Source organism: Helianthus annuus, chromosome 1 (genome assembly GCF_002127325.2).
Source record: "Helianthus annuus cultivar XRQ/B chromosome 1, HanXRQr2.0-SUNRISE, whole genome shotgun sequence".
Lineage (NCBI taxonomy): Eukaryota > Viridiplantae > Streptophyta > Magnoliopsida > Asterales > Asteraceae > Helianthus > Helianthus annuus.
Window position 1 is genome coordinate 97,362,762 of NC_035433.2, and position 15,228 is coordinate 97,377,989.

The following is a 15,228-nucleotide window of genomic DNA, read 5'->3' on the forward strand; positions in this document are numbered from 1 at the left end:
AAGACGGATACTGGCAGCACCCGCAGTTTCAGTCAGACAGCATCAGTGAATCAGAACTCGAGCAACAGATCAGGGCAGGGATCATATGCGGGGAAGCTACCCTTGTTCAATAAGTGTGATTTCCATCACAAGGGGCAGTGTACTCGGGTTTGTCATCGGTGTAATCGACCGGGGCACAAGGCCAGGGATTGTAGGGCCGCACTTCCAGCTCAGCAGCAGCCAGCGCAGCAGACGGGTAGGCAACAACCTCAGCAAGCTCAGGGTACTCAGAGGGGGTGTTATCAGTGTGGGGCCGAGGGGCACTTCAAGCGAGACTGCCCTCAGCTGAGACAGAACACAGGGGGTGGTAACGGGAATAACAATGCAGGGAACAACGGGGGTAATGTTGCGCGTGGGCGCGGGTTTGTGCTGGGAGCTGGGGAAGCGCGGAACGACGGCAACGTGGTTACTGGTACGTTTTCGGTAAACGGTGTTATTGCTTCTATTTTATTTGATTCTGGTGCCGACTGGAGTTACGTGTCTCTAGAGTTTAGCTCTCAATTAGGGTTAAGTCCTACACTTCTCGTGATGAAACACATAGTAGAAATCGCAAATGGTAAAACAATCGAAGCTACACATGTTCTGTTTGGGTGTAAAATCGATCTTCTGGGTCAAGTCTTCGACATTGACTTGATTCCTATTACTCTTGGAAGCTTCGACGTGATTGTTGGTATGGACTGGTTGTCCAAGTATCAAGCGGAGATTCTTTGTAAGGAGAAGATCATACGTGTTCCCCTTCCCAGTGGGGAATTTCTATCAGTTCAAGGTCATCGCAGCGGGACCCCAGTTAGCATTGTTTCGGCAATGAAGGCTCAAAAGTATTTACGTAAGGGCTATCCTGCTATATTAGCTCTTGTCACCGATTCACCGTCTGACGAAAGGAAGATTGAGGATCTTCCAGTTGTTTGAGAATATCCTGACGTATTTCCTGAGGAACTCCCTGGTTTACCTCCACATCGTCAGGTGGAATTCCAGATTGATCTCACCCCAGCGGCAGCCCCGGTTGCTCGTGCTCCTTATCGTCTTACGCCAGGGGAGTTACAGGAATTGTCAAACCAACTTCAAGAGCTGTTGGATAGGGGTTTCATTCGACCTAGCTCTTCTCCTTGGGGAGCCCCAGTTCTATTTGTGAAGAAGAAGGATGGGTCTTTCCGGATGTGTGTAGATTATCGTGAGCTCAACAAGGTGACGGTTAAAAACCGTTATCCTCTGCCTCGTATTGACGACCTGTTTGACCAACTGCAAGGGTCAAGTTTCTATTCGAAAATCGACTTAAGGTCGGGGTATCATCAGGTGCGAGTTAGAGAGGAAGACGTTCCCAAAACAGCGTTCCGGACGCGATACGGTCACTATGAATTTTTGGTTATGCCATTCGGGTTGACTAACGCACCAGCGGTCTTCATGGATCTCATGAACCGCGTGTGCAAGCCATACCTTGATGACTTCGTTATCGTTTTTATCGACGACATTCTAATTTATTCCAAGAGCAAGGAAGATCATGAGCGGCATCTGCGCCTCATCTTAGAACTCCTGAGGAGGGAGCAACTGTATGCAAAATTTTCGAAGTGCGATTTTTGGATACGGGAGGTGCATTTTCTGGGGCATATAGTTAACGAATTGGGCATACATGTGGATCCTGCCAAGATCGACGCCATTAGGAATTGGACGGCACCAAAGAATCCTTCGGAGGTGCGGCAATTTCTCGGTCTAGCAGGGTACTATCGTCGTTTTATTCAGAATTTCTCGAAGATTGCTCAGCCACTCACCTCATTAACACAGAAGAAGGTCGTCTACTCATGGGGAGCGAAACAGGAGGATGCATTCCAACTTTTGAAACAAAAATTATGCAGCGCGCCGATTCTATCTCTACCAGATGGTACCGAGGATTTTGTGGTTTATTGTGATGCCTCGATTCAGGGTCTCGGTTGCGTGTTGATGCAACGCGAGAAGGTGATAGCTTATGCTTCTCGTCAGCTGAAGGTACACGAGAAAAATTACACGACACATGACTTGGAGCTAGGAGCAGTGGTCTTTGCACTGAAGATTTGGAGGCATTATCTCTACGGCACGAAATGCACCATCTATACTGACCATAAGAGCCTTCAGCATATCTTCGATCAGAAAGAGTTGAATATGCGTCAGCGTCGTTGGGTAGAGTTGTTCAATGATTATGAGTGTGCCATCAAGTATCACCCGGGTAAAGCTAACGTTGTAGCGGATGCTCTTAGCCGCAAAGAACCAAAACCGAAGCGTATTCGTGCCCTACAGCTTACTATTCACTCTGATTTACCTGCTCGGATCCGTACAGCTCAGCTTGAGGCATTAAAGGAAGAAAATATCGAGGCTGAAGGATTACGAGGTCTACACAAGAAGAAGTTCGAGCAACGGTCTGACGGTATCTACTACTTTATGGAACGAATATGGGTTCCTTCATTTGGTGATCTTCGAGAGCTTGTGATGGACGAGGCACACAAGTCACGATATTCTATTCACCCAGGGTCCGATAAGATGTACCAGGATCTCAAGGTTTTGTATTGGTGGCCGAATATGAAAGCTCTCATCGCAACATACGTGAGTAAGTGCTTGACTTGTGCTAGAGTCAAAGCAGAGTACCAGAAACCTTCGGGTTTACTTCAGCAGCCGGAGATACCCATGTGGAAATGGGAACAGATCGCTATGGATTTTGTTACGGGGTTACCGAGAACGCAGGCGGGGAACGATACTATATGGGTGATTGTCGACCGTCTCACAAAGTCAGCACACTTCTTAGCGATTAAGGAGACAGATAAATATTCGCAGCTCGCAGCGGTGTACCTTAAGGAGGTGGTTTCTAGGCACGGAGTGCCGACTTCTATTATTTCGGATCGAGATCCTCGTTTTACTTCGGAGTTATGGCAGGCTATGCATAAGTCGTTCGGCTCGCGTCTCGACATGAGCACGGCCTATCACCCACAAACGGATGGTCAGAGTGAACGCACTATTCAGACGCTAGAGGATATGTTGCGGGCCTGCGTTATTGATTTTGGAAAGGGGTGGGAGAAGCATTTGCCGTTGGTCGAGTTTTCCTACAATAACAGCTACCACACCAGTATCAAGGCGGCACCATTTGAGGCACTGTACGGGAGGAAGTGTCGTTCACCCCTTTGCTGGGCTGAAGTGGGTGATAGTCAGATCACAGGTCCTGAGATAGTACTCGAAACTTCAGATAAGATCGTGAAAATCAGAGAACGTATGGCAGCTGCTCGTGATCGTCAGAAAGCCTATGCAGACAAGCGTGCCAAAGAGGTAGTGTTTGAAGTGAATGACCGAGTCATGTTGAAAGTCTCACCGTGGAAAGGGGTTGTGCGCTTTGGGAAACGTGGCAAGCTGAATCCACGTTATGTTGGGCCGTTTAAGGTTCTGGAGCGTATCGGTAAGGTGGCTTATAGGTTGGAGTTACCTACTGAGCTGGGTAATGTTCACGATGTATTTCATGTATCGCAATTAAAGAAGTGTTATGCTGACGACCCATTAACGGTACCTTTTCAAGAGCTAAAGATCGATGAAAAGCTGCAGTTTGTTGAAGAACCCATCGAGATCATGGACCGTGAGGTCAAAGTGCGTAAGCACAGTCGTATTCCCATCGTTAGGGTTCGTTGGAACTCAAGACGTGGACCGGAGTTCACGTGGGAGCGCGAGGATCAGATGAAATTAAAGTACCCTCATCTCTTTCCCAAAGACAAAGCGGAGTCAAGCAAAACTGGTGAATCTCGGGGCGAGATTCCCTTTCAAGTTGGGGATGATGTAACACCGGAGCAAAACCCGCAACAATCCTGATTATCACTTCACTTCTTCACGCTTACTCTTAAATTTCGGGACGAAATTTCTTTCAAGTTGGAGATGATGTGACAACTCGAAGTTTTAAGGTTAGCATTTTCGGTTTTGTAACCTTCTTGTTCTTGTTTTAACTTATCTATTCGACCTGCGACACTATTAAACGTGCTATCATGTTGGGTAGTTGTGCACTGTGTGTGTATGTGTTCGTTTGTTTAGGAAACATCACACGCAACATATTGGAGCGAATTCGACCCAAGCATAACGGGTAACACCAATTTATAAACGTTTGGGCTGATCCGAAACGGCCCACACCATTGTTTTGTGTAGAGCACACAATCGGCCAAAAAGGTGATCTTTTGGGGTATCCCTTGGAGCCCAATACATATTCTTTGTATGTAGATTTAGCTGGCCCAATATTTGCAGCCGAATGGCTGGGTTGTTCGGCCCACTCTAGGCTATTAATATGGTAATAAGTCTTGCGTGAACTCATCATATTATCATACAAACCCAACCCTAATCACCCATATACGACGGCAGCGGCAAGACCTTGTTCGGTTTACATCTCAAGTAGCCGAATTATTGGTTAGTAAGTCTCATTATTCATTCCATGTTTGTGTGTCCATGATTGTTTATATTTGTTTTAGTGGACCGATCAAGTCTATATGTATGTGTGAATGTCTAATATGGTTCGTGCAGAATATTGACTGAATGTTTTAGTTTGATAAGGGTAGTCTTTCTAGGTTGCATGATGCTAGCCACCTAAATAATTCCTTAATGTAATCAATGATTAGATTCCTTAGGCATGTCATATTGATTCCTTGTGGTGGTTGTCTATGATTGGCTATGTTGGGAGGTATGTGAGAGTGTATGTCATAGCTATACAATCAGGTCGATATGGGTGTATGTACTTGGAGTCAAAAATGATTTATCATATTATTGTAAATGGTCTTGATGGTCCAATGGAAGGATGGTTAAGTGCTTCTAAAGGTCCAATAGAATGATACATGATTAGGTATACTCACCAACATTTGATACTTGGCAAGAGACAAGGATTACTGATTAAACTAATGATGTGGAAAGTGTGATATGCAAATGGCGGCCATGTGCTAATTGCATGTCATATACTAATGTGATATACAGATGGCGGCCATGTGAGTGCAGCATGCTTAGGAATTGCATAATCATTTATAGAGGGTGAGGAATTGTTTAATCTGAACATTGAAACACATCAGGTAATCGAGTAAATGGGGTGGGGTCACCCTTGAATGTTGGAACATAAATGTAAACAAACTCATTAAACCTGGGCCGTATACATTACTGATTTTGTCAAACCCATGTAATCGGGTAAGTGGGCTGTTTCACTTAAAAACTGGGCCACAATAATTAAGGGACTAAATTTGAGAAGAGGGGCTGAAATATATGCGTGGGTCGTGAGGGTTAAGTGAATGTAAAATGGGTGTAGGCCAGCCAATGTAATTTTTGTATATTATGGGATATAGAGTGTGTCTCCCCAAGTAATGATTTGTAAACGACATTGTTTGAGTAAGTGTTGCGTGTTAAATTGTTGATGTTTGATACATGGTTTCAAAGAAATTGCATGATAAAAGTATGTGGTGAGTTGGTATTACATACCGAACATAGTCCTAACTGTGGTCAATATTTGGAATAGGACACACTTGATTTAATACGAGCAAGAAATCAAATCTACCGAGCAACCAAAGGTGAGTTCACTACATTCGAGCATGCGTCCCAGTGGTTGGGGACAGTCAGTGGGTATCCCATGGGGGGAATAAGTCTTTGGGTAAAAACGGGTATATTGGTTAATATTCTCACCTATCATCTTTTGTAAGTCCCTCATCGGGTATTAGTTAGTAGCGCTACTTAGGTTTGGCACCCTCACCCCGTGCCTGTAGAGGACGGAGGTGAACTAATGACCCAGTCTGGCCCAGTACTAGATAGGAGTACGTGGGAAGGGCAGTCCGTGAGCCGTCCGTGTTTGGAAATGAGATATTAACAATATTACTTGCATTGGGTATTAAACTGTTTTACATACACCGGGTAACAAACGTTTTCTAAAACTGTGAACTCGCCAGCTTTGTCTGATACGTGTGTTACATGCTCGCAGGTCCTTAGGTACTTTGAAAGCAGGAACTTGCTGGCTGGAGGGCGTGAGTAGTCATGGTAGCTTGCTGGATTTATTATCAGACTTTTATATACTATGGTTGTTTGGGATAATACTTATATTACGTTACATTAACGCTTCCGCTAAACTTATGGTTTTTTTGAATATCGTATGTTGGGATATTAGTATCTTTAAATAACAAAGTTTTATTTCAAACTTGTGATTCAATGTAATTGGTGGCTCATTGCTAGTCGTCACACGCCTAACAGGGACACTCCCTAGGTGGTAATTTTGGGGGTGTGACAGAGGGGCTCATGCGAGAACTCCATTTATTGCGAGAACCGCGAGAACCAATGTGAACACAACCTAAAATAGCTAAAAAAACCTAACCCCCACCCCCTCCCCTTAAAAAAAAAAAAACCTAACCCCTCCCCCCAAGCTAAATGCTAAAAACTAAAACCCCCAAAAAACCTAAAAAAAACCTAACCCACCGCCCCCAAAAAAAACCTAAACCCCCCTCCCCCACCCCTAAAAAACCTAAACCCCCCCCCCCCACCCTCTCCTCTCAAGCTAAAATGCTAAAAACTAAACCCCCAAAAAACCTAAAAAAATCTAAAAAAAAAAAGATCTAATTTTTTTTTAATATTTTTTATGCTCAAATCGCTACTTTTAGTGGCAAAAAAAAGTAGCGATTTTTATATAAAAAATATTAATAAAAAATTTTTGTGTGATTTTTAGCTATTTTTAGGCATTTTTGGTTGTGTTCACATTGGTTCTCGCGGTTCTCGCAATAAGAGGTGGTTCTCGCATGATCTTCTATATATATATATATATATATACTTTAAGAGGATTTTTATAGAAAAATATCTATAAATTTAATTTGGCAAAAGTATGTATACTTCTATATATATCTGAAAAATAATATATTTTTGAGTTGTTCTTGAAAATATATATTTTCTCCCACTTCAAAAATAATATATTTTCTACTTTGACAAAATATAATATAATATATTTTATAAGAATTGTAAAAATTCATATTTTGCGTTTCTTCGGTTTCAAAATACCGTTTAACACATTTGTCAAGTTGAGAATTTATTTCCGGAATATATATAATCCAAATGTCCATTGTCCGATACGTCCAATATTCAGGTATAACTTATATATTTATTTTCTTGTGATTTTGGTAATATTTCATATTACAATTTTTAGTATTTTGGTGTGTTATATTATTTTCAAGGTTCCTAATTTTTAGTATAACTAATACAAGCAATGTACATGTAGCACATAATTTTTGTGACTTCTATATATATTTTTCCTAAATATATATACTTAGTCATTTTTATTGTTAAAAATCAACCTCCAATACTTGTAATTTTTATAACAAAAATTATGGTAAATTTTTACATTAAAACCATGATCAAAAATTACTTGTAAACACTTGTTAAAAATATTTTTTTAAGTGTTAAATTTCTACAAAAATTTTGCCATAGTTTCCCTTGAAAATGGAGGTTTCCATGCTTATTAGCATATCATTTTCTTTTAAAAAATTCATCATCAATCATCAACAATCAACCTACAACTTACCATGAGCCATTACATACACTACTACAATGGTATGAACTTGAAGTTTTATAAAACCTTGTAGTATTTTAACATGTTTTTTAACAAGATTTAATAACACTAAATCCATGGTTTTTATTTCATAAAACTCATTCTTATAAATTTTCATCATTTACAACTTGTAACCCACTTTTACAAAAAAATCATCTTCTTGACTTTTTCATGTTTCACATACTTTACTAGTTCCATTTAATCACCTAAAACATGGTTATTTTCTTCCAAAACCAAATCATGTTAAATCTTGATGTAAACTTTGGTTTCTTGAAACTTTTATTTTTGAAATCTTGTATTTTTAAGATTTACAACTTGTAGGAATCATCATCCTACACAAAATCATGTTCATCTTCAAGTTCATACTTAACATAAAGGATGTTCATCATAGAGTTTTCAAGATCCATCCTCATACTTGCTAGATCATGTTTTAAATCATCATCTAGCAAGCTTCATGTGGTGATTGTATGAAAATTGGCTCAACTCTCCTTGCTTGCAACCTCCTTAAGTATGGTGATTGGCTCAACTCTCATGTGGTGATTGTATGAAAATTGGCTCATCTAGCAAGCTTCATGTGGTGATTGTTTTAAATCATCATCTAGGTGGTTAATAGCTCTCCAAGAAGGTCCTTCAACTCTCCTTGCTTGCAACCTCCTTAAGTATGGTTGATACACCTTAGGAACACCTTAGATTGTATGAAAATTGGCTAGAAAATGGATGATGATGATGGGGTGTTTAGGCCGTGAGTATGGAAGGAGAAGAAAGGGTGTTTGTAAATTTTGAGTGTTGGTGAATGATAAGAATTAGTGTTTAGTGGTTTATAACAACTAACTTCCAACATTGTTTTACCCAAAAGACTTTGTGTTCAATATCAATACAACATGTTTAATAATTTAATCAAGAAAAATTAGGGTGTGGGCCCACCTTGTCACCGTCCACTAATGGGGGGCGGGGAGGGGGGGGGGTCTTGGTTGCATTTCAACTTCTAGTTACAAGTTCTAGTTTCTTATTGTATCCTCAATTGATGACATCATGATCTTAAGTCAATCTTGGAGTAGTAGCCAGAACCTTGCAGTTGATCACGTAAGTCATCAATTCTCGGTAAGGGGTACCGACTCTTAATGCTTAGTTTGTTTAACTCTCTGTAGCCTATGCACAATACTTTTTTTCTTCATCAGTTCCAACTCCAGGATTTCCGACCTGGAACAATACTTTTTCCTCATCAGTTCTTTGATTCCCTCCTAGGTCAGGCCGTATGTATATATGATGCTTGTGTAGCGTGATAAATTTTTATTAATATTTTAAGCCCTTTTTAACACTTTAGTCAAATTTTAAATTTATAAAACACGATATTCTACTAACACTAAACACACATATGGGCAAGTGCACCCATCGTGAGCGTAGTATAGTGTTGGTAAGATACCGGGGTCGTCCAAGGACATAAGAGCTTTTAGTACCGGTTTATCCTCAACGTCTAATCAATCAAAATTTCAGAAAAAAGGTTTTAAACATGAAAATAAAAACTAAAAATGCTGAAAAATAAAAATAAAATAAAAGCAGATAGACAAGATGAATCACTTGGATCCGACTCCCCTCTAGTGTAACCTATGATGATTTCCGCACTTTTGCACTTTTTAAAAGATTATCTTAGTTATAGTAGTAGGCCCCTCTTTTAAAGGTGACGATACCCTCAACCCAGTAGTTTGAGTCAGCAAGGATACAATCCTAAAGGGTTGGAATATTGAAAGATAATTAATTAAGTTATTAATGCGTAATGTGGTAGGCCCCTCTTTTGAAAGTGACTTTACCCTCGGCTAAGTGGTTTGAGTCAGCAGGGATACAATCCCAAGTAGCCGGGTTAATGTATTAATAGTAGTTTACATATGAGGGGATCAAGCCATTCGCACCCCCGCCATCCAATACTAGTGGGTATTGAAGGAGGTCCTAGTAAGCTTGACCCAGGTTCTTGCAAGATCTATACACTGAACAAGGAAAGAACCTTACAAAACCATTCCCTTAACCCCTGACCAGGTAGCCAATATATCTCTATATAGACCGTAGAGATATGAATGGTGAAAATCTTGTATTTTATATAGACAGTAAAATAATGCCAATTCACCACGGACAAATGATAAGGAAGATTCTCTTTCAACATAAGAAACTAGTTATTAAAGTCATTAATACAAAACCAAATAAAAAGTGCGAAAAGATTAAAAATCAAAAGAGTATTACACTAAATGCTTGTCTTCACCAAGTGATGTAAGAGACTTAGGCAAACATGGCCTTTGATTGTCAAGAACTCTTACTATCAATCTTGGATCCCGAGACTACTACACATACTCTATGATGGATGATGGATGATGGATGATGGTGGTGGATGTGGGTTGTAGTGGTGGTGGAGTGTGGGTGAAGTGGGAGAGATGTGGTTTGCCAAGGGATGCATTTGAAGTGAACAAAGCACCTCTATTTATAGCCTGCACAGAAGCCCGGACATGGCCCCGTGTCCATTGGGCACGGCCCTGTGTCCATCCACTTTCTCTTTCTTCATTAATTGCAATTTGTCTGCATTAGCTCCACACGCCCCCGTGTCCGCTGGGCATGGCCCCGTGTGCAGAAGCGTATCTGTACTATCAAGATTTGCTTGGATTCTGCGAATCTTAGCGTTACCACGGCCCGTGTTGAGCTGGGCACGCCCCCGTGTCGGGAATAGAAGCTTCTATAGCTTTGTCCTTTCTGCAGACAACTGACCACACCCCCGTGTCGGGAATAGAAGCTTCTATAGCTTCTACACACATCAAATACCCCCACACTTGAATCTTTGCTTGTCCTCAAGCAAAATTCTTTATAATGTGGCTCACACACCCAAATGGAATGGGTAGAAGAGAAGTTTTTGGGCTTGTCTTGAGTGTCGGGAATCCAAGACCTTTATTAGGCTTTATTTTTATGTTATCTACAATCCTATTCGTTATGATTTATTTAGAACGTTTCATAGGAGAAATTACTTATTTTGGCATAACATGCCTCTTTAAAATTCCATTTATATACAAGCTCACATACCTCGGGGGAGATCACTCAACACTCGGCCGAAGATGAATATTTGTGAAACACTCGAGACCGGCATGGAACTCACTTCTACCATATGCTTGCCAAGCAATCAATCTTCCTCCTTTTTAACTATAAACCTTTATAAATATTAAGAGGACTTGGGGAAGGGTTAGGCTTGGGTTAAAGGTAGGTGGTTTTGGGTTAGTGGTTAGTAGAAAGGGCTAAAAGCGTAAAAAGCGTCGGTCGTCGTAAAACTTTTTGTGACTTTTATTCAAACAAAGTTTCTTTGAGGAACTTGTTTGTTTATTGCTAGACTTCATCATTTTTTTTTTTTGTAAGGAATGTCACATGAAGACCGAGCTTTTTACTAAACTAAAGGATTTAAAAATAAAAAGGTTTTGGTGGGTAAAGGGTGTTTGTTTTGTGGTTTTAGAAATGAAAAGGTTTAGGCTCAAAGGGGTTAACTAGGGGGATTTTGGGTAGGTGATAAAAAAGTGAAAAATAATGGTGTTGAAAAGAAAAAGGGTTAGTCCTAATGCCTCCATCATTTACTTACTTGGGTTTAAGTTGGTAAGGACTGGGAGTGTATCGTCATGGCAAGTTCTAGCGTTGTAAGAAACCAAGCGGCTATTCAAACAAGAAACGAAGAATGAGCATTTAATTTAAAGATGTATATTTGTGTGCTCAATAAAGGCTCAAAACTCACTTTTTTTGTGGGAATGGGTTTATAATGTGATCAAGTATATATAATCATATTTTAACTAGATTTGTCATGCCGTTTCATAATTTTCTTACGTTGGTTCTTTTTATCACGACGCTATTGGTTGTAAATTTGTAAAAATATGACCTTTTTAGAACTTGTTATTCCCAAATTAAACCAAGACAAGTAAAAAAAATGAAAAGTTTTTGAAAAAAATTGGGGTGATTAGCGGTTCCAATAGAGTTTTGTGTAAGGCTTGTTATTAGGACTTGCAAGATTCAAGGTTTTAGCATCCCTCCACACTTAAATTACACATTGTCCTCAATGTGTCCCAAAAAGAAATATTTAGGTTGATTGAATGCGTAAAAAGGTGTTTAAAAACAAAAATTTAGGTTACTATGCGTCTGGACACGGGCCCGTGTTGGTCCGGGCATGGCCCCGTGTTCAGATTGCTAGTATCATAGTTTACAGAAGGCTGGGCATGGGGGCGTGTTCAGTGAACACGACCCCGTTTCCAGTTACCTAAACTGGGCGTTTTCTGCAGAATCTTGAGCACGGGGCGTGTTGGGCTGAGCACGGGCCCGTGCTGAACTTGCTGTAATGAAGAAAAACTGTCGGGTGGCTCTGTTTTAGTGTATGGGGTGCGGGTTCAAGTTTCCCTTAGTAACCTCCACCATTCCGAGTGTGTTTTATTCCTGAAAATTAAAACTAAACTAGAAAGCATAAAAGTTAATCTAAACTAAAACTAAGGATAGTTCTGCGGAATGCCTCCGTGGTGCACCACGTTTATAAGGTTCCTTGGCTAGACCCAAAGTCAGCCATATGATACCCAAGTGGGATGTTTTGCATCCCATGTTGCACCTTCGGAGAGCATCATCCAAACTGGAGTCTATGACTTTCATGTAGTTGACCGGGCCGTCGTCTTCTACTCTTTTCCCAACCCCAAACTCCATCTCTTTGTCCCCAACCCTCAATGTTAATGTCCCACCATTCATGTCGACCATTGCGTGGGCGGTGGCTAGGAATGGTCTTCCTAGAATGAGTGGTACTTTGGTATCCTCCTCCATGTCTAGTATGACAAAGTCTCCGACTTTCACCAATAGATTTTCGGCGACACCTTGTGGATATTTGATAGACCTATCGGCAAGTTGTATGCTCATCTTTGTGGGGCTTGTTTTACCTAGTCCGAGTCTGTCAAACATTGATGTGGGCATAAGATTAATGCTAGCCCCAAGATCAGCTAGCGCATTGCGGATGGGTGATCCCCCAATGGAACAAGGGATGGTGAAACTTCCGGGGTCAATTTTCTTTTGTGGGAGTTTGTTAAGTAGTACGTCGGAGTATTCTTCACTTAAATTAACTAGTTGCAGTGTTTCAATTTTCCTTTTATGAGTGAGGAAGCCTCTCATAAATTTTGAGTATTTAGGCATTTGAGTGAGGACTTCCACAAATGGATGATTGATGTGCAATTGTTTTAGTAAATTTACGAATTTTGTGAATTGCTCATCGGTCTTTTGGCGAAGTAACCGACCGGGGTAAGGTACCGGAGTATTCTTGGTAGGCTCTTGATTGGGTGGAGGAGTCGTCTCTTTTTGGGGCACCGGTGAAATTTGGGTTTGGGTAGACGGACTCTTCTCAGTTGGAGGTAGCGGGGCGTCCTCGGGACCTACGGTACGGTTTCTCAATGTGATGAGATGTACTTGCGCATTTGGGTTTGTTTTGGTATTGCTGGGTAACGCGCCTTGTGGTCTCTCGGAGAAATTTTGAGCTAGTTGACTTAATTGTTATTCAATGTTTTGAATACTAGCTTGTTGATTTCTAAAGTTCGATTCCATTTGTTGAAATCGATCTGAGTTTTTCTTTTCGGTGTCAGAGATGAGGCATGAGACAGTATCTTCAAGCCTCTCTCGTCCCCCTTGTTGTTGTTGAGAGAAATTTTGAGACTCATTCCTTGGTTGTTGAAAGTTTGTTCGCTGGTTTTGATTTTGTTGGTTACTACTATTGCCGGGTTCTCTCCAACCAAGGTTAGGGTGGTTACGCCATCCTTGGTTGTAGGTACCCGTTGGAGGGCCTGACGGTCTGGGCCTATTATTAATGTAGTTTACCATTTCTGTTTGATTATCTATTTCTTTCATACAACTCTAATTTTCATGTGGTCCACCAAACCCTTCACAAGCCATAACCGAAGCCGTCTTTGCCATTTCCAACTTTTTGATTTTCGAAGAGAGGACCTCGATTTGGGCTTGTAAAGAAGTGCTTTCGTCAACCTTATGGGCGCCCGGGGCAATAGATTTTGTGCCTCGGGGAATGTACCACTGAAAAATGTTTTGAGCAATTTCCTCAATTTGATTATAAATTTCATTTGGGCGACGATTACCTAGAAGTCCCCCGGAGCTAGAGTCCAGTGTTTGTCTTGTGTGTGGCAACAACCCATTATAGAAAGTGGATACTTGTTGCCATACTGCAAGACCATGATGAGGACAATTTCTTAGTAGCTCCTTGAACCTTTCCCAAGTTTCATATAAGGATTCCCCGTCCTCTTATGAGTATGTATTAATTTCAGTCATTAATTTAGCCATTTAAGAAGGTGGGAAATACTTATACAAAAACTTTTAGGCTAGTTCATCCCAGGTGTTTACCGATCCAACTGGGAGGGTGTTAAGCCAACCCTTAGCTCGGTCTTTTAGCAAAAATGGGAACATTCGGAGGCGGATGGCGTCGTTTGATGCTCCGTTGATCCGAAAAGTATCACATATTTCCAAAAAGTTGGTAATATGTAAATGGGGATCTTCGTCCGCAAGCCCATGGAAAGTTGCGGAGTTTTGGAGCATTTGGATCAAATGCGGCCGAAGTTCGAAGTTGTTGGCATCGACATTCGGTGCATTGATAGCGACGCCGAGATTACCTGCTGTGGGTCGTAGGTAATCCATTAGGGTACGTTGATCCGCCATTGGAAGTGGGTCCCCCGAAACTTTCTCTTGGCTTTTAGCTTTAAGTCCTTTTCTTAGAAAGCGTTCGGGTTCGTCTAGAGGTTCTTTTTTGTCTTTACTTGAACTGGAGCTCATGCACTGCGTAGGAAGTTCAGGTGTGGCGCCTGGGTTCCAGGTCCTGCGATAAAAACAAAAAAGATTGTTGGTAAGAAGTTTCACCACGGCCCCGTGCTCAGCTGAACACGGCCCCGTGGTCAGAGTTACAGTAATCGTTTTCCGGATCCTTATTACTGGAGAGTTTGACACGGTCCCGTGCAGCACCAACACGGCACCGTGCTCAGCTCTCTGTAACTCGAAAAATAAAAACTGCCAGTAACGATGTTGGGCACGGGCCGTGTCTGACCAGGCACGGCCCCGTGCTGCAGCCTGCAGAAGCTGAAAAATTAAGAAAAATCCTAAAAAAAACAGAAAAATAAGAAAAACGATTAGGCCGTTGATTCCTAACTTTCTTAAAATCCTTGTGTCCCCGGCAGCGGCGACAAAAACTCGATGCATGTGTAGCGTGATATATTTTTATTAATATTTTAAGCCCTTTTTAACACTTTAGTCAAGTTTTAAATTTATAAAACACGATATTCTACTAACACTAAACACACATATGGGCAAGTGAACCCATCATGAGCGTAGTATAGTGTTGGTAAGATACCGAGGTCGTCCAAGGACACAAGAGCTTTTAGTATCGGTTTATCCTCAACGTCTAATCAATCAAAATTTTAGAAAAAAGGTTTTAAACATGAAAATAAAAACTAAAAATGCTGAAAAATAAAAATAAAATGAAAACCGATAGACAAGATGAATCACTTGGATCCGACTTGCCTCTAGTGTAACCTTTGATGAAATCCGCACTTTTGCACTTTTTAAGCAATTATCTTAGTTATAGTAGTAGGCCCCTCTTTTGAATGTGA

At 41.1% G+C, this 15,228-nt stretch overlaps 1 protein-coding gene and 1 non-coding gene across 2 annotated transcripts in view; one reads left to right on the forward strand and one right to left on the reverse strand.

The window, feature by feature from the left end:
- Window positions 1-12,763, reverse strand: part of LOC110930617 — a 38,152-nt gene extending 25,389 nt beyond the window's left edge. Inside the window, exon 1 of the mRNA XM_022173964.1 lies at window positions 12,195-12,763. Coding sequence (XP_022029656.1) covers window positions 12,195-12,763 — 569 coding nt within the window. The remainder of the gene's footprint in view (window positions 1-12,194) is intronic.
- A 1,036-nt stretch (window positions 12,764-13,799) lies between these two features.
- On the forward strand, window positions 13,800-13,906 carry LOC118482876. Its single transcript, XR_004869098.1, has one exon. It is a non-coding gene; the product is annotated as a small nucleolar RNA R71 (small nucleolar RNA).
- The last annotated feature ends 1,322 nt before the right edge of the window (window positions 13,907-15,228 follow it).